The sequence below is a fragment of the Nicotiana tomentosiformis genome, chromosome 5, assembly GCF_000390325.3.
Source record: "Nicotiana tomentosiformis chromosome 5, ASM39032v3, whole genome shotgun sequence".
NCBI classification, from domain to species: Eukaryota; Viridiplantae; Streptophyta; class Magnoliopsida; order Solanales; family Solanaceae; genus Nicotiana; species Nicotiana tomentosiformis.
Genome location: NC_090816.1, coordinates 45030569 through 45051205, shown reverse-complemented (window position 1 = coordinate 45051205; position 20637 = coordinate 45030569). Strand labels below are relative to the sequence as shown.

General features: G+C 41.6%; 1 protein-coding gene across 1 annotated transcript; it reads left to right on the top strand.

Annotated features, from left to right (window-relative positions):
* The first annotated feature begins 18184 nt into the window (after positions 1–18184).
* LOC138892270 (uncharacterized) lies at positions 18185–19176 on the top strand. The gene is made up of 3 exons (XM_070175975.1): positions 18185–18311; positions 18365–18516; positions 18655–19176. The coding sequence occupies exons 1-3, from the start codon at positions 18185–18187 to the stop codon at positions 19174–19176; spliced, it is 801 nt and encodes a 266-aa protein (XP_070032076.1).
* Positions 19177–20637: the final 1461 nt, after the last annotated feature.

The window sequence follows — 20637 nt, the reverse complement described above, 5'->3', positions numbered from 1 at the left end:
ATAGGATTTTCAATTTTGACTGTCTCACGTAGAAATCATGTGTTTAGGATCCTAATCAAGTAGTAACTAGTAATTAAATACCGCCAATATGACTTACAATTCATTTAGAAAACATGTCTATAGGATATACTTTGCAGTAATTCGTTTGATTATTTGCCACTACACATAGAATTTATATCTTAGGATACCACTTAGTTATCATGCCTATAGGATCTTATGTTAAGTAAATAAAATCATTTGTGCTACCATTTTCTTAAACTGTGTTCTTAACACTTCACGCCTAGAAATCATGACTATAGGATCTACTTAACTGTTGTGTCGTTAAAATGGTCCAAGACCTGATTATTTAGGAATCCTGCCTATAGGACGTAAATAATAAAAATTTGCTTGATTAAATTACCCTTGTATAAGTCAAGAACTTGATTAACTCACTACTGGTCGTCTAGTTTTTTCACATAGAAATCATGTTGTAGGTCCAATTTTATTCAACAATGCGCGTTAGCTCGTGATTGCCCGACTTAATCTCACGACTAGAAGAGTGTGTTCATAGGGCTATTCACTTATTAATTCTGCCACTTCTCTATAACTGTTAATTGATAATTGTTTGATGTCCATGTGAGTCTATTTGTGGAGGTAAACATGAGCCCATTTTGTGCTAATTGTGCCCCTTTTTGAAGTCTTACTTATTCAAATTATTTGGCGCTTAGTCTTTAAATTTTGAGCAACCCAGGATAAGTCAAGAACCACCTATATAGATGTCCAACATATCCTGGACAATAGCCATATGACAGGTAGGCACATATAGAATACGACTTAGAATAAATAACTGTACTTTAGGTAAACAACTTAAAGATAGTAATCGGGTAGCTGTACATGATAGTCTATGCTCGCTGGATAATATCAGAAACCGCTGCACTTAAAGGTTGCAAAGTATTATTTATGTTGCACGGAGTGATCCATTAGGCTAAAATATTTAGGACCCCCACTGTGTCTAATTGCTCCTGTATATTGTGATGATTAGTATTGTAAAGGATCTAGAATTGTAAGTTGGTTGAACGTCTTTGTTATCGAAAGGTCGTACCAATTAATGTTAGTTAATGAGAACTATTTTCTTTCAAATTATTCCCTTTACATTACTTGTGAGTTCTTTCTCTCGATTAATTATTTCATTCCGTTCCACCTAGAATAACTAATCACTTACTTAGATCTTTTGTTCCCTTGACTTAATAATGGATTAACTTGCATACATACTTAGATTAATTATTTATAATTTAATAAATCCCACATAGTTTAGAATTTGACCGGGAACCACAGTAGTGGACCTTGAAGAGTGCCTAATACCTTCTCTTTGAGGTAATTTGAACCCTTACCCGATCTTTCGTAATACATACTAGTTCTAATAAGATATATTTGCATATAGGTTCCCTAACGCACCTTAAAATTATTAGGTGGCGACTCTTCTCTTTCAACACCGGTTTAAAAGGGTTATCACATATCGAAACCCGCTTTCGTGAAAAAATGCGGTGCGGAAAGCGGTGACTGCTTCAGCTTCAATGATCATCTAGGAAAGTCAAGGCTGCCTCCCTGGACTGCACACAGGGTATCTAAATGGGTAGAGAGGGTCACCCAGTTCTGGTCCAACTCGGCCACCTCTTTGTCAGCTTGACGGTGTGCCTGGAGCCTTCTGCATTCATCCTCGAGCTTTATTCAGTTCAGTCTAAAATTTAATCATCCCCTCTCAAAGTGTGACATTGGATGACAAAGCTTGAGCACACTCATCTGCCTTAGAAAGGTTCTCCACCCGGAGCTTCTGGTTAGATTCGATGGGAACTGCCAAAGCCACCTTTCGCTTCATCGATTCCTATTATACCTCGTTAAACTATAGTGATAGGGATGCTCATAGAGCCTGCCTATACTCCCAATTTTCTCGAAGCTTGGAATTGGTCACGCGAAGATCAGTAACCTCAGCCCTGGCACGCCCAATTTTATCAGCAAGTGCCAGCAGCTAACTCTTTATATTTTTATAGCCGCAGTGGCAAGTGAGTGGCTCTATGTAAGTGAAAACGATAAGGTAAGATTCCCGAATGCAAGTAGGAGATAATGAGAGAAAATATTAGGTTACCTGAAGGAGAGAGGCAACCAGTTGGAAAAGATAGGATTTTAAATTCTGAACATCCACCCAATGGGGAGAAAGGTTTGAGGGGGCCGCTTTGGTGTGTAGCTCTCGAGCAAGGGTCCCCCAATCGTCCATGAATGCCGGACTAGGAGGGACAACACTCTCCATTTCAGGACCTCGAGAACCCCTGACTCTGCAGTCAATACCTTGTATTTTTTGTCCCCTCCTATAGCACCAACCTCCCTTGTCATCAATGTCGATCATCCTTGGCATCTCTTACCTCTGACATTTGGCCACACGGCTGTGAAGGAGGATATACACATATATCCCCTAAATCGCGGGCTCGCCAGAATCTCTAACTCGCCTCTTCAGATTTGAAGCAACTCTGGAAGCCAAGTCCCTAATACGAGCCACAACAGTCAGACGAGGGGAGAACCCTAGCAATCGATCTCTTCCCAGACAAGCCTGTAGAAAATGAAAATCCAATGGTTAGGGAGATGTGGTTAGTAAAAACCTCTACTTACATATGCACTGGTAGCCGATCACCATTGTTTTTCCCTTCCATCGGTTAACAAAGATGGCCCTCCACATCCGTTCATCATGTCCATAGGCTAGTAAAATATATTTCTTACCCAGTCAAGGATCTCGGGTACAGGTGCAGAGGCAACACTGCGGGCTGCAAACGTGAGTAAACATAGTAAAACATGAGTAAATCTCTTATTGATAAAAAGAATTGAAGTATGTTTCACGATCTTACGTAAAGGCACCCACACTTTGGGAAGCGGGTGGGAAGTCATCCGGTGTAGAAAATGTGTGGGATTCTAACAAACCGATCCCACCAGTGGTCGTGGTCATACTCAGTAATCATTATCAAAGCACGTGTACCTCTCGCAATCATGTGTATCATACCTCCCCGGAACATCCGAGGGGAGTATCAGATGGTCCAGCGTGAAATTCTGGTGCGCTCAGTTAGTGATAGCAGAAGCAAACTTGGTAGTGGAAAAAGGCTTCGCTAATCTTGGGAATAGGGAGACCAAAGCCCATGGTGAAGGAGTAAGTATAGATCATGGAGAAGCCCGCTATAAGGTGAGCAATTTGGTTCTGTCACCCACAGCAGCAACCTCAATATCAGCGTCCCAGATGCAGTCTTCTCTTACTCGGGGAAGGTGGTCCTTCCTCACTAGGGACACATACTCCTCCACTGGGCCTCCCTTGCCGACGCTTTGGAAATCCCTAACGAAGTCTAGGGTTTGAGTAACTATCTCCGCGATGAGATCCTTTGGCCATATTTCATCGGGAGTCTCCACTTTTGGAGATTTCTCCTTCTACGTATAGAGGGAGCTGGGTCATATGACAGAGTTCTAGCAAATGAGAATGAGTTCTGGGAAGTGGACATGGTTGAATTAGGTAGATGAAAGCAGAGAAAAATAACTTTCGGGAGTTTCCTTGAAAGAGAAGGCGAAAACTAGAAGGAAGGAAATGGGCTTCTCTTGCAGTTGGAACTAAATTATAAAGGGAGGCACGAAATTCTTATATCAAGTAACCGTTGAATCGTGGGGGGACACGTGCAGTGGTAAGCTTAAACAAAAAAGGTTCTATCAAACAAAATCCAAGGTAAATAATTAGGACTCTTCAATGCACGTCACAACACGTCTCTAAAATCGTCAGTTGTCATTTTAGCTTCTTTCCTGCCATAGGGACTTTTGTAACTCTTCCATTTCTGGGATATATTTCATCGAGGATCCGAAAAGTGGTGGACTATCTGTATGGGATAGAAATTCGGACTTACTTAGTGTATCAACAGAAATGTGACACGTGGGAGTCCGGACCCAGGAAGAGTCAGGCACTCTTGGTATTTTAGCCGGTGTCCTCGTGATAGATATGTTATCGTGGTAATGGATTTCTCGAAGTGACGGTTCCATCTTGAAGTGGTTTGACCCCTGGTCCAATGGGTCTTTTCCCTTTCACCATGACCTCGGTGCCAGCTGGAGCGCATTCTCACCAACTCTCTGACGTCATCCATCATTGAGCTTCATGATGTACCAAAGACGCATTTTCAATAATTGTTTTGCACTGTCAAAGGGTCTTATCAAGAAAAAGGTTCTTGCTTGTCTTATATAGTTAGCTTCTTAATGAAGCTAAGTACACCGCCCTGCCGTCATACCTATTAATTTTCCGTAATTCCAGCGACTGCGTGGCTTGCCCGAGCCTAAATTTCGGACAACCATTAGTGGGAAAACACTTGGGGCCTCACAGAAATCATGAGATGCCATCAAAAGGAACCTTTGGTAGAAAGTCAGCAGACTAAGGGACAAGCAGCCAAAAGTGGGAAGGCATCTTTGACATTCTGGGCCATGGTTGACAGCAGGATCCCTCTAAGGCTGCCTTTCCAACTTTTCCATGCTGGAATGCACCAGGCTGTTGTACAGCCTTACCAGCCCTGCCAACTACCCCCTTTGTATAGCCATTTTAATTTCTATAAATATGCTTTAGACTCATTCTTTGTAATCATCGGATATTTGATAATACAACAGAAAAAGACACTTGCCTCCCAAATCTTAGTCTCTTTCTTTCATAGATTTCTTGCTTGTTTCGTATAATTCCCATCGCTTTAGCACGATTGTGTTGTTTATTGTCTAAGGGCTGAAGCTAAGTAGCAGTCAATCTAACTTCGTTGTCCTCACCGAACCCTCAAAAATACGGTTTCGTGACAATTGGTACCAGAGCCTAGGTTCTTGCATGGCTAAGAACTCACATCGCAACATAGAAGAAACCCACATTGAAGAGAACCCAGAACCACAGAGAGGTATGGGCCGAAAGCATGACAAAAGTAGGGCCAAAGACGTATCTCCACCTGATAGCGAGTTCCTACCCTACGTGGAACCCGAAATTTCCGAAGCCAAAACTCTCGATAAGAGAGTTGACATGGTAGAAAAGGGTGTGACGGCCTTTCACCGTCGTATTGCCGCCGTCTAAAACAATATTTGTTCCCTTGAGTCAGTTTCCCTTGATGGACTTGGCGAAGTCAAAGGGAATGTTCAGGAGCAAGACGAAGGGCTAACCAACCTTGAACTCAAGCTCACTGAGGCTTTGTCTGCCTTACAAGCAGAAGTTGAAACTTTAAAACTACGTCAAGAGGAGATAGCAGGAACGATGTCTTCCATGCTAGCCAACTGAAACCATATTTCGAAGACATGGAAGACAAAGATCGGGCGCAGTCCAGCCGCAGCCAAATTTTTATTACTCCACCAGCAACAGACAAGCAAGTGGAAGCCATCATAGATCATGAGTTGGTCCGTGGAAAAGGATGGGGCAATTCGAGTGCACGGTTCCTTGTTCACTGGAAAGGAACTTCGCCAGAGGAGGCATCATGGAAGAAGTACGAAACTTTGTGGCAGTTCAGGGAACAGGTCCACAATTATTTCAGTTGTGCGGCGCCGGGGTCGTCGCCATTTCAAGTGGGGGAGAGTGCATCGCCCCACCGTCACACCTATTAATTTTCCGCAATTCCAGCAACGGTGTGGCTTGCCGAGCCCAAATCTCAGACAGCCATCAGTGGGAAAATACTTGGGGCGTCACAGAAATCATGAGATGCCATCAAAAGGCACCTTTGGCAGAAAGTCAGCAGACCAAGGGACAAGCAGCCGAAAGTGGGAAGGCATCTTTGACATTCTGGGTCATGGTTAACAACAGAATCCCTCTAAGGCTGCCTTTCCAGCTTTTCCATGCTGGAATGCACCAGGCAACTTTCCAAGCTGGAATGCACCAGGCTGCTGGACAGCTTTACCAGCTCTGCCAACCACCCCTTTTGTATAGCCATTTTAATTTCTATAAATAGGCTTTTGACTCATTCTTTGTAATCATCAGATATTTGATAATACAACAGAAAAGGGCACTTGCCTCCCAAATCTTAGTCTCTTTCTTTCATAACTTTCTTGCTTGTTTCGTGTGATTGCCATCGCCTTAGCACGATTGTGCTGTTTATTGTCTAAGGGCTGAAGCTAAGTAGCAGTCAAGCTAACTTCACTGCCCTCGCCGAACCCTCAAAAAAACGGTTTCGTGACATAAGTGTGCCGCCCCGCCAAGTTCCCTACCGAATTTCCCGCCAGTAGCATACAGACTATCTAGCTATCCGCACGTTGCTTATTGGAGTTAAGCCCGTGACATAAGGCCCATGCCATCTACAACACAAGTACTCATATCTCTCAGTATCTAGCTTTCTATGTATGGTCTTTGAAAGAACGAACTGCGATAAATACAAAAAGTGTATGATTCTACTGGGTTGATATCTTTAACATCGTCTTGTTAATTCATTATATTTTCGTCTTAGACTGTCGTACAGTTCACACAATTCAAACTAGCTCACGAAGGATTTGAATTATTTTTTATTCACTTGCCCTTAACCCCTTTTTCTTTATCAAAATAATTGTAAAAATGTGCAAGCGATTTTCCCGGTAAACAAATATAAAGTGAACATCTTTACTTCTAGGCAACACTACCTGCTGTGTTGTAAACCAGTGTTGGTAGATTTAATCTGATCCTAGAACGCGAGAATCCAACCCAACAAGAACGCATAGTTCCTATTGCGGATTATGCAACGAATGGTCGCAATCCTCTTCCATCTAAGTTAACCCTTCCCTACATATAATTAGCAGTTTTTTAAGTGGACTAATTAGTACTGTAATACCCAAGAATGAAATAATTTTCTCCCAGGAAAGGAAATGTGAGTTTCCAGGGGAAATTGAATGCTTTTCAACTACAAAATAAGGCAAGTTCCTAACTGTTGAAAATTATTACTTATTTCACTAAACAAAAAAATACTAGATATGCATCTTCTGTATACACATGCAATATTTTATTGATTTTTAATTTCTTAAGATTATATAAGGGGTATCTTAATTTATTTATCTTCTATGTTTTCGAAATTAACACATTCCATTTACCACACCTACTCACAATACAATAAGGGGTCGTTTGGTAGCCGTTTAGAGAGGAGTTATCCATGTATTAAAATGAGGATAATTTGTACATTATTTAAAAAGATGGGAAAAAACAATTTCTACATAGAATATAGCATAAATTAAACAATGTTTGGTTGGTTTTTTCTCTCTTTCACATAAAATATAGCATTGCTAATATGGGGTTCATTTGTTTTCTTTTTCGCATAACTAACACATATATAAGTTACGCGGGAATTTATGTATTATTTATGCAAACTAAAAGGTGAAATAACTTATACATGTATTAGTAATACTTGTATTAGAATACAAAGTAACAAGAATACCCTCTATTCAAACTTGTATTATTTTTAATAAAATATATATATATATAAAATATACTAACAATTTTAATAGAATAACACTAGACTGATAATAATATTAATACTCACATTAAATTTCTATATTACTAATCCTTATATATCTATTACATAACTAATTCTCGCATAACTAATTCCTGCATAATTAATTCCAGCAAACTAATCCATGCATAACTACACTCTTCATAACTAATCTCTGCATAACTAATTCTTGCATAACTAATTCCTACATTACTAATATCTGCATAACTCTAACCAGCAACAAAACGATGGCTAATAGGTCATTCCATACTAGGATGGAGAAAGTATAACTTGTCCTAAAAGCCAAAGAATATGAAAAGGTTCTTTTATACTTCTCTTTGCAGCTATAATAGGTTCCAACGTATTATTTCCACTAAAATAATATATTTAAATAGATAAACTACAGACTTGTACCTAACTGTCACGATTCGGAATCTCACCTTCGGGACCGTGATGGCGCCTAATATTTCATTTCCTAGGCAAGCCAATGTTAGCTAGATTATTTAACCAATTTTGACAGTTCAAAGTAAAACATTAATAAAGATAAACCGAAATAGTCTAAATGGAATAATAAAATAAACACATGATGATACCTAAACATCTCCCAGAATCCGGAGTCACAAATACATGAGTAACTAGAGTATTGCATATATGGTCTGAAACAAAGTACAACTATCTGAGACTTAGTAAACAGTAAAATGGAGAAAAAGGGGGACTTTAGGGCTGCGGCCGCCGTGCAGCTATACCTCAAGTCTCCAAATGAGGTTGAATCCGAGCAGAACATCACTAGACACCGCTGGGACCAACACCGGTATCTGCACAAGAAGTGCAGAAGTGTAGCATGAGTACAACCGACCCAATGTACTCCGTAAGTGTCGATCCTAACCTTGACGAGGTAGTGACGAGGTTATGACAATACACCTTCGTAAAATCATATATTATATATATATATATATATATATATATATATATATAAAACAACAAAACATCAAGTAGAACAATAAAGATATTAATTGGAAATATCATAAGAACGGTAAGTACGAAATCACCAAATAACATCTTTCGAAATAAGTAACAATGTAACCAAGTAACTCACCAATCCTGAAATCAAATAAGGCAATGAAATAAATATGGCACGGCATCACCCTTCGTACTTTTACTCCCGTCCTCACCATGTAATATCATAAATATAATGGCACGGCATCACCCTTCATGCTTTTACTCTCAACCTCCCACGATATGATAAATGATGATAAATAATCAAATGCACGGCATCACCCTTCGTGCTTTAATCCTCACAACCTCTCAATATATGATATTGAATGCAAACAAGGCAAGGCAATGCCCTTCGTATTTTTCACTCTTCCTCACCAAGCAACAATACAAATCTGAATAACAAATGCAAGCCGGGAAATTATTTCACTTCAATTATAGCGCCATGATAACAAAATCAACTTTCAAATTTCCCAACATCTTTCAAATAAATAATAAATATGAGGCGAATAATTAAAAAGTAATAATCTAACCTAAGCATAGAGAATATAATCAGTGAAACAATATAATACAAAGAAATAATTTGCACCTCCATGATTTAACCCAATGACAATGCATATATACTCATCACCTCACATATACGTCGTACCCACCCATAATACACGTAGCAAATAGACCAACAAGTCATAATCTCTCAAGTAAAGTTTAACCACGGTACTTACCTTGATCCGCAACTAAATCAAGGTATCATCGCGAATTTTTCTTTAGAATTAGCCTCCAAACCAATCATATCTAGCCAAATATATTCAAATAATTCAAACTAGACTTTAGAAACTACTCATGAGTGAAACAAATTCAATCTTTAATAATTTTAAAAAAAGTCAACAAAAGTCAGCTCCATGCCCGCTTGGTCAAAGCCCAAGAATCGGGCCAAAACCCACTTACCTATCACCCCCGAGCTCGGATATATATTTAGTTTCAAAATCTGACCTCAATTTGAGTTCTAAATTTCAATTTCAGAAAATCCCTATTTCTACCAAGAAAATCAAAGATTAAATATTAAAATCAACGTGAGTTTATGCAAATGTAATAAAACGAGTTAAAATCTACTAACCAATGAAATTGGGATGAAAAACCTCTCCAAAATCGCCTCTAGGCCGAGCTCAAACTTGAAAATTGTGAAAAATAGCGAATGTCTCGATTTTAGAGTGTTTTAATACCTGGGCGTCAGGTGTTCTTCGTATTCGCGAAGTACCTGACGCGTTCATGATGTACCCTTCGCGTTCGCCTAGAGTACTAGACTGCCTCCTTACAGACCCCATTAACTCTTCGCGTTCGCGAGAGCACGGCCGCGTTCGTGAAGGGTAAGCCCCCCACTGCTTCGCGTTCTGACCCAGTTCCCGCTTTCGCGAAGAACAATTCCGCCTCCATCACAATTTTCCCTTCGCGATCGCGAAGCACAAGGCACCAGACACCAGCAACACTTGAAAACCAGCAACTTTCTAAGTCCAAAATGGTATGCAGCATATCCGAAACTCACTCGAGCCTCTCGGGCTCCAAACTAAATACGCACACAAGTGAAATAACATCAAACGAACTCACTCGCGCGATCAAAATACCAAAATCATATCTAGAACTATGAATCGGACATCAAAATGCATGAAAGTTTCAAAAAAACTCAAGAACTTCAAAAATCACAACCGAGCGTCCGAATCCCATCAAACCAACTCCGATTTGTACCAAATTTTGCAGACAAGTTTCAAATAGAAAAATGAACCTATGCCAAGTCCCGAAACAAAAAATGCGAACCCGATAAGTACAAAGTCAACCTACAGTCAAACCTAAAAAAATTTCAAACCTTCAAATTACTAGTTTTCGGCAAAATAAGTCAAATCAAGTTAGGGACTTCCGAATTCATTTTAGGGCATATGCCCAAATCCAAAATCACGATACGGACCCACCGGGATTGTCAAAATATCGATCCTGGGTCTTTACACAAAATATTGACCGTAGTCAACTCCAGTTATTTGTAAAGCCAAAAATCATATTTTCTTCAAATGTTTACATAAAATCTTTCCGAAAAAGATGAAAAGTACCTAGACTGGTGAAAAGGTGTGGGTGTCTACTCTGCATATTGGACTCGGACTCCCACGTGGCTCCTCGATCGGCTAACCTCTCCACTGCACTCTAACAGAAGGATAACTCTTAAACCTCAACTTCCGGACCTGCCAGGCTAGAATAGCCACCGGCTCCTCCTCATAAGTCAAATCCTAGTCCAATTGGATTGAACTGAAATCTAATACATGGGACGAATCACCGTGATACTTCCGGAGCATGGAAACATGGAACAACGGATGGACTGTCGATAAGCAGGGTGGAAATGCAAGTCTGTAGGCCACCTCACCAACTCTCTTAAGGATCTCAAAGGGATCGATACACCTAGGGCTCAAAGCCCTTATATCCGAACCTCATCACACCTTTCAGGGGTGAAACCCCTAGCAAAACCCTCTCTCCCACCATGAATGCTATAACATGAGCCCTTCGATCAGCATAACTCTTCTGCCTAGACTAGGTTGTACGAAGCCGATCCTGAATCAACTTGACTTTCTCCAAGGCCTCCCGAACCAAATCAGTGCCCAACAACCTAGCCTTTCCCCGCTCAAACCAAGCAACTGGAGAACGACACTGCCTCTCATATAAGTCCTCATAAGGAGCCATCTGAATACTCGATTGGTAGTTGTTATTGTACGTAAACTCCGCAAGAAGTAAGATTGATCCCACGAATCACCAAAGTCCATAACACAGGCGTGTAGTATGTCCTCCATGATTTGAATGGTGCGCTTGGAATGCCCGCCCGTCTGGGGGTGAAATGTTGTACTCAACTCAACCCGCGTACCTAACTCCCACTGCATAGCTATCAAGAAATACAATGTGTATTGTGTGCCTCGATCAGAGATAATAGACATCGGCACACCTTGAAGACGAACAACCTCCCGGATATAGATCTGAGCGAGTTGCTCTGAAGAATAGGTAGCCTCTATCGGAATGAAATGTGCCGACTTGGTTAACCTATACACAATGACCCATACTATGTCAAATTTTGTCAAAGTCTGTGGGATCCCAACAACGAAATCCATGGTAATACGCTCCCACTTCCACTCGGGAATCTCAAGTTCTAAAGCAAACCGCCAGGCCTCTAATGCTCGTACTTTACCTGTTGGCAGTTCAAACACTGATCCACATACTCTACTATATCTTTCTCTATTCTTATCCACCAATAATGCTGCCTCAAATCCTGGTACATCTTGCAGCACCCAGATGAATGGAATACCGCAAACTGTCGGCCTCTTCAAGTAATCAACTCATGCAGCCCATCCACATTGGGCACATAAATCTGACCCTGCATCCGCAACACCCCATCATCTCTAATAGAAACCTCATTGGAATCACCGTGATGCACTGTGTCTTTAAGGAAAAGCAAATAGGGGTCGTCATACTGACGCTCTCTGATGCGCTCTTACAAAGAAGACAGAAATCGTGCAAGCAAGAACCCGGCAAGGCTCCGAAACATCTAACCTCATAAACTGACTATCCAAAGCCTGAACATCTGATGCTAATAGTCTCTCACCAACTGAAATATATGCAAGGCTATCCATACTCACAGCCTTTCTACTCAAAGCATCATCCACCATATTGGCCCTTCCAGGATGATACAAAATGGTGATATCATAGTCTTTTAACAGCTATAACCACCTCCGCTACCTCAAGTTTAGATCCTTTTGCTTAAAAAAGTGTTGTAGATTCTGATGATCTGTGAAAACCTCACACGACACGCCATAGAGGTAATGCCTCCAAATCTTTAATGCACGAACAATAGCTGCCAACTCTAACTTATGAACATGGTAGTTCTTCTCATGAACCTTCAGCAGCCGAGACGCGTAGGCAATCACCCTATCGTCTAGCATCAACACCATACCAAGCCCAATACGTGATGCATCACAATACACAAGGTAAGTCCCCAAACCCGTAGGTAACTCCAACACTAGAGTTGTAGTCAAATTAGTCTTGAGCTTTTGAAAGCTCAACTCACACTCATCAGACCACATGAATGAGGCACCCTTCTAGGTCAATCTAGTCAATGGGCTGTGATAGATGAAAACCCCTCCACGAACCGACGATAATAACCCGCCAACCCTAGGAAGCTCCGAATCTCTGTAGCTTAAGTAGGTCTAGGCCAGTTCTAAACTACCTCAATCTTCTTAGGATCAACTTTAATGCCCTCGGAAGATACCACATGCCCCAAAAGGAAACCGAATCCAACCAAAACTCATACTTTGAAAACTTGGCATATAACTTACTATATCTCAAGGTTTGAAGTATGATCCACAGATGCTGCTCATGCTCCTCTCGACTGCCGGAGTAAACCAAAAAACCATCAATGAAGACGATCACAAAAGAATCCATATGTGGCTTGAATACCCAATTCATCAAATCCATAAATGCTATTGGGGCACTTGTCAAGCCAAATGACATCACTAGAAACTCATAATGACTATACCGAGTCCGAAAAGCTATCTTAGGGACATCTGATGCCCTAATCTTCAACCAATGGAAGCCAGATCTCAAATCAATCTTCAAAAATACTTTGGCACCCTGAAGCTGATCAAATAAGTTATCAATTCTCGGTAAAGGATACTAGTTCTTGATGGTGATATTGTTCAACTACCGATAATCTATACACATCTTAATCGAACTATCCTTCTTCTGCAAGAACAACACGGGTGCACCCCCAGGGTGCGACACTAGGTCTAATGAATCCTTTATCAAGCAAATCTTGCAATTGCTCATTCAGTTCCTTCAACTCTGTTGGATCCATACGGTATGGTGGAATAGAAATGGGTTGAGTGTCCAGAGCCAAGTCAATACAGAAGTCGATATCTCTGTCGGGTGGAATTCCCGAAAAATCTGCATGAAACATCTCTGGAAAATCATGTACAACTGGTACTAAATCCATGGAAGGAACGTTTGCACTAGGATCAGGGATATATGCCAAATATATTAGACATCCTATAATGACCCGACCGGTCGTTTCGAGCATTTACATCTAGTTCAGTGGTCTGGAGTCATGAGTATCTTCACATGGTGTATTATTACCTGCGTGCATTATCAGTTTTGGTCTTCGAATTGTTCGAAATTGATTTTGAAGAATGATTCTTAAATAGGAAGCTTTAAGTTGGGAGATTTGACCAAGTTTGACTTTTGTGTATTTGACCTCAGATCGGAGTTTTTATGGATTCGTTAGGTCCATATGGTTATTTTGGACTTGAGCGTATTCTCGAATTTGCATTTGGAGCCTTCTAGAAGATTTTGGCCATAATTGGCGAAAGTTGGCAATTCAAAGGTTTAAAAGGTTCATAAGTTTGACCGGGAGTTAACTTTGATGATATATTATTCATATTGTTATTTCGGGAGTTGGAATAGGTTCGTTATTCCATTTGGAACTTGTGTGCAAAATTTGAGGTCATTCCAAGTTGATTTGATATGATTCGACACGAGTTTTGGAAGTTGAAAGTTCAAAAGTTTATTAAATTTGATTCGAGCTATGATTCGTGTTTTGATGTTGTTATGTGGGATTGAAGGACTCGATCAAGTCCGTATTATGTTTTAAGACTTATTGGTATGTTCGCACAAGGTCCCGAGGGGCTCGAGTGAGTTTCGAATATGTAGGTTTGGATTGTATTGCACTCATTTTTTATGTTTTGGCATCATTTCTTCATGCATAAGTGGTAACACATTAAGACAATAAGATCCAAATTCTGTTTTTATTGAAGCATTAGATTCGTATTATAATTACGGAGCCATAGCAAAAAGAATCGTCGAATTTAGACATCGTATGAGGGAGTTATGCTCATTTTAGTGTCGGAGAAGAAAGTTGGTGTTGGTGCTTCGTAGATGCAAAGTTAGGTCCGCATTGCGACCCCACAGGTGTGGAAATAGTCTGCAAAAGCTGAAATGACAGCTGAAAAACCGCAGGTGCAGATTTTTTGGCGCAAATAAACTGTGTTCCTTTGGTATTTTTAGCGTATCTCAAGTTCTAAAGCTCTGGTTTAGGTGATTTTTGCGGTGTTTCATCTCGTCTTTTCATGGGGATCAGTATCTAACCTCAATTTTTGTATTTTTTTTATGATTACAATAGTTAATTTGTGATTAATCCATATTTTATTGGAGAAATATAACGACCCGGCCGGTCGTTTTGAGCGTTATAGCCCCGTTCCCCCATTTACTGCTCTTATTTGCTCAATTATTGTTATGTGACTTGTCGCGGTAGTTGGTTTGGTTTCGTGAATATTTTGGAATGAGTTGGGACACTTAGTTCCGAGGTTGGAAGCCCAAGTTGAAAGAGATGACTAGATGTTGACTTATTTGTAAACGGCTCTAGAATATAGTTTTGACTTTTTCGATAGATCCGTGTGGTATTTTTGACTTAGGAGTGTGTCCGGATAGTGATTTAGAGGTCCGTATGTAATTTTGGATTGAAATGGCGAAAGTTGGAAAATTAGAAGTTTGGGGAGTTGAGAGGTTTGACCGAGAGTTGACTTTTTGATTACTAGGCTCGAATTTTGGTTCTAGAAGTTGGAATAAGTTCGCTGTGTCATTTATGATTCTTATGCAAAATTTGAGGTCAATCGAAATTGGTTTGATAGGTTTCGGCATCAATTGTAGAAGTTGGAATTCCTTAGTTTTCATTAGGCTTGAATTGGGGTACGATTCGTGTTTTTTATATTGTTGATGTAATTTAAGGCCTCGACTAAATTTGTATCATGTTTTGGGATGTGTTGATATGTTTGGACGGGGTCCTGAGGGCCTCGGGGATGATTTTGGATGGAAATCAGATTGGGATTTGGACTTGAGGGAATTCTCATATTGCTGATGTCTGGTGCCATCGCACCTGCGGAAGATTTATCGAACTTGCGTGACCGCAGGAGCGAAGAAATAGTCGGAGGAGCGGTCTGGGAAGAGTTGGGCAGTGGTCACATGTGCGAAGCAATTTCCGCATCTGCGAGCCCGCGGATGCGGAAGGGTCTCCGCATATGCGGGTTATGGGAGGCAAAGGTGAGGTCCGTGAAAGCGGATGATTTCTCACAGAAGCACACCCGCAGATGTGGAAGATTAGCCGCAAGTGCGCGAGGTCGGGGGTTGAGTGTTCTCCGCAGAAGCAGATTTTTGACCGCAAAAGCGGTACTGCAGGAGCGGCTAAATGGACCGCAGAAGCAGAACCACTGGCAGTTTTAAAAACTCGAGGGTTCCGAAATTATTTTTATCATTTTGGACTTTGCAAGCTCGGATTAAGGCGATTTTTGAGATGGGTTTTGAGTGAGTTCTTGAGGTAAGCCACTTTTGATCTAATATTGATTACCCATTGATTTTTTCACCTAGTTTATGTGTTGTTAAGGTGGAATTTTGGGAGTTTTGGGCTAGGGATTGGAGAGCTAAATTTTGGGATTTGGTAAATTTGGTATGATTGGACTCGTGGATTCCGAGATATGGGCCCGGGGTTGACTTTTGAGTTGACTTTTTGACTTTTAATTAAGAATTTAGCATTTTCTTATGGAGTTGATTCCAATAGCTTGAGTTGATTGTATCGAATTGTTTGTGGTTAGTTTTGAGGCGTTCGGAGGCCGATTCGACGCAAGGGCTTATTGGAGTAGAGATTCGCACGGTTTGAGGTAAGTAACACTTCTAAACTTGGTTTTGAGGGTATGAATCCTTGTATTTCGTGTTATGTGATCAGTGTTGAGGTGGCGCACATGCTGGGTGACGTGCGTGTGGGCGTGCACCAGAGTAATTATGACTTAGACGATTTCGTGGGACTGTGTAGTCACCTTATTTGAATAATATTATTGTACTTTATTTGTTATAGCACTTGAGCTGTGAACTTTATTAGAAATCATATTTAGGCTATGAGCTGGTACTATCAGGACCGATATGGTCGTTCTTTGGATGTTGAAATTATTTGCTTAATTGTAGTTATATACTCAGTCGCATTCATCATCGCATATCATATCTCAGTCTATGTATCATTTATTGTCATATCATGTATCATTGATTTGGGCTACTAAGCATGAGTGTGGTGAGCCCGAGAGATTGGAAAGATTGATGACTGACTTGGGGTCTGAGAGCCGTGATGTGAGTAAGTTATGTGTATCGGATTGCGTGCCGAGACATGCATTAGGGCTATATATGGATCCGGTTGCACATCGCAACAAGCCTTATGGCTATATGTGGATCATGTTGCATGCCGCAACAAACCTTATTGCTATATATGGATCGGGTTACGCACCGCAACAGGACTTATGGCTATATGTGGATCGAGTTGCACACCGCAGTAGGTACCGTACAGTGCTGAGTGACTGAGTGTGACGAGCGAGATTTGAGACAATCAGATTGAGTGCTCTGAGAGTGTGAGTACTTGAATTTTTCATTGTGTTGCATCACATACGGTATTTATATTGGTGTATAGATATAGAGATGTCATATTCCTCATATCAATCACACTTGGCATATTTTATCTGTGTTGAACTTAACTGTTAAACCTGGAAGCATGTCTACATTTTTTGTATTCTTAAACTACGTATTTTGCTATATTAGGTTGAGCTCATCACTACTTTCAGTCCAAAGGTTATACTTGTTACTTATTTAGATTGTTTTACTTACGCTACACTCTGCACTTCGTGTGCAGATCTAGGTGTTTTCGGGTACGGTGGTTGCTGATCTTGGAGTTTTTGCTCGTTCGGAGATCATCGAGGTAGATACTTTGGCGTCTGCAGACCTTGACTCTCCTCCTCTAGTTTTACTTATGATGTTCTACTTTTCTAGACGGTGTTTCAGACTATGTTATTATATAGATGCTCATGTACTCAGTGACACCCGGATTTTGGGAAAATTGTATTCGAGTCGCAGTTGTTTATGTCGGCCATTTATGAGAGTTATTACTGTTAAACTTGCTTCATCTTACTATTAATACAAAATGCCTAGTTTTATTATGATTGTCGGCTTGCCTAGTTATGTGATAGGCGCCATCACAACATGTTAAATTTTGGATCCTGACAAGTTGGTATCAGAGCCTAGATTACATAGGTCTCACGAGTCATAAGCAAGTTTAGTAGAGTCTTGCGAATTTGTACGGAGACGTCTATACTTATCTTCGAGAAGCTGCCAAACCCTTAGGAAAACTTCACTTTCTTGTATTCTTATCATGCGAATTTATTGATTCCGAAAACTAAACTTCTATTATTCTATTCTCTCACATATGGTGAGGACACATACCACCACATCGGGCGGACAGCCACCAGTACCACCATCTAGGGTCTCAAAAGGCCGAGGTCACGGTAGAGGCCGAGGTGCAGCTCGTACAGCAACTAGAGCAGCATCTGTAGACCCATTAGTTGTTCCAGCTCAGGAGTAGATTCCAGATGTGATTGAGCTGGTGGGGCTAGCTCAGGCACCAGCTGTGCCCATTGTGATTCCAGGCCTTCAGAAGGCTCTGGCCCAAATATTGATTGTTTGCACTAGCCTTGCTCAGGCAGTTTTAGTTCTGGCCGCAGCAATCACTTCTCAGGCCGGAGGAGGTGCTCAGACTCCCGCTGCCCATAGAGCAGGTAGTGCAAGGACTCCAGACACCGGGGGTATTGCTAGCCCAACCGGTTACAGTTGCTCAGGCCCAAGCACGTCCCGTTATGAGTGATGAGGAGCAAAATAGACTAGAGAGATTTGGGAGGCTCAAGCCTCCAACATTCAATGGGACCGAGTCTCAGAATGATCAGGACTTCTTGGATAGGTGCCAGCGGATGTTTCGCACGGCAGGTATTTTGGAGACCAGTGTGGTCTCATTTACTACTTTTCAACTGATAGGGCAGCCTTTAGATGGTGGCAAGCCTATGAGCGGAGCAGGCCAGCCGATGCTGCACCACTTTCATTGCACGAGTTCTCCATTTTCTTCTTGGAGAAGTTTGTACCACTGAATCGCAGGGAGAAGTTATGTAGGCAGTTTGAGCAGCTACATCATGAGGTCAGGTCTGTGACCCAGTACAATATGAGATTTTCAAAGTTGTCCTGCCAAGCGATCTGGTTGGTTCCTACTGAGAGGGAGAGTATTAGGAGGTTCATTGATGGCCTCAGGTATTAATTGTGATTTGTTATGACTCAGGAGAATGCATCAGGTGCTAGATTCGATGAGGTGGTTGATATTGCTCGGCGTCTAGAGTTGGTCTTTAGTCAGGAGCGTGAGGAGAGGGAGTCCAAAAAGCCTCGTGGTTCGGGTGGTTTCAGCGGTGTTCCTTTTTGGGGCAGTCCTACCACAGTAGGGGTCATCCTTATATACCCGCTCAGATGGCTCGTCAGGTTCATCTTGGTGCATTATCTAGCCACGGTTCATACAGTACTTGCCCGGGGCAGTCATATCTCAGTGCTCTCTCAAGCTCAGAGTTCATCACGTGCTCCTTCAGTTCAGAGTTCATCTGCACCAGGTTTTTCTATCGGTTATTCTGGTTCTCGGGGTCTGATTCAGTCACCACCACCATTGAAGGATAGGGGTTACTACGAGTGTGGGGAGCTTGGGCATATCAGGAGGGACTGTCCCCATCTCCTAGGAGGTCTAGTTCAGCAAAGGGGTCGGGCTACAACTTCTGCACCAGTCACTTCACCACACTGCGTAGCCAGATCGGGGTAGAGCTCAAGTAGCTAGAGGCCGCCCTAGAGTGGGAGGTCAATCAAATGGTGGTCAGACTCGATTCTATGCTATTCTTGCCAAGCCAGAGGCTGTTGCTTCAGACACAGTGATCACAGGTATTGTCTGAGTATGCCAAAGAGATGTTTCTATATTATTTGACCCTGGTTCTACTTATTCGTATGTATTGTCATATTTTGCTCATTATTTGGATATGCCCTGTGAGTCCTTAGTTCACTTGTTCATGTGTCTACACCGGTGGGCGATACTATTATTGTAGACTGTGTATCGGTCGTGTGTGGTGACTATTGGGGGATTGGAGACTAGAGTTGATCTCTTATTGCATAGTATGGTTGATTTCGATGTGATTTTGGGTATGGATTGGTTGTCTCCATGTCATGCTACTCTTGATTGTCGCGCTAAGACCGTGACATTAGTGATGCCGAGGTTACCACTGATCAAGTGGAGAGGTTCTCTAGATTATGTTCCCAACAGGGTGATTTCATATTTGAAGGCCCAACGGATGGTTGGGAAGGGGTGTCTGTCATATTTGGCATTTCTGAGGGATGTTAGTGCTGATACTCCTAATATTGATTCTGTTCCGGTAGTGAGAGACTTTCCGTATGTGTTTCCTACAGACCTGTCGAGCATACAGCCCGACAGGGATATTAATTTTGGTATTGACTTAGTGTTGGGCACTCAGCCCATTTCTATTCCTCTGTATCGTATGGAACCAGAAGAGTTGAAGGAATTGAAAGAGCGGCTTCAAGAGCTTCTTGATAAGGGGTTTATTCGGCCTAGTGTATTGCCTTGGGGTGCACCGATTCTGTTTGTGAAGAAGAAGGATGGTACTATACAGATGTTCATCGACTATAGGAAGTTGAACAAAGTTACAATCAAGAACATGTATCCTTTGCCGCGCATTGATGATCTACTTGACCAACTTCAGGGAGCGAGGGTGTTCTCTAAGATTGATTTGAGGTCTGGGTATCGCCAGTTGAAGATTCGGGACTCGTATATTCTAAAGACGGCATTCAGGACCTGCTATGGTCACTATGAGTTCCTTATAATAATGTCTTTTAGACTGACCAACACCTCAGTAGCATTCATGCATCTAATGAATAGTGTATTTCAGTCATATCTTGATTCGTTTGTCATAGTATTCATTGATGATATCTTGGTGTACTCACGTAGCCAGGAGGAGCATGCCCAACATTTGAGGATTGTACTACAGAGGTTACGGGAGGAGAAGCTTTACGCCAAGCTCTCCAAGTATGAGTTTTGGTTTAGTTCGGTGGCGTTCTTGGGGCACGTGGTGTTTAGTGAGGGAATTACGGTGGATCAAAAGAAGATAGAGGCAGTTCAGAGTTGGCGCAGACCGTCTTCAGTGACGTAAACTCAGAGCTTTCTTGGCTTGGCCGGATATTATCGTCGCTTCGTAGAGGGTTTCTTGTCCATTGCATC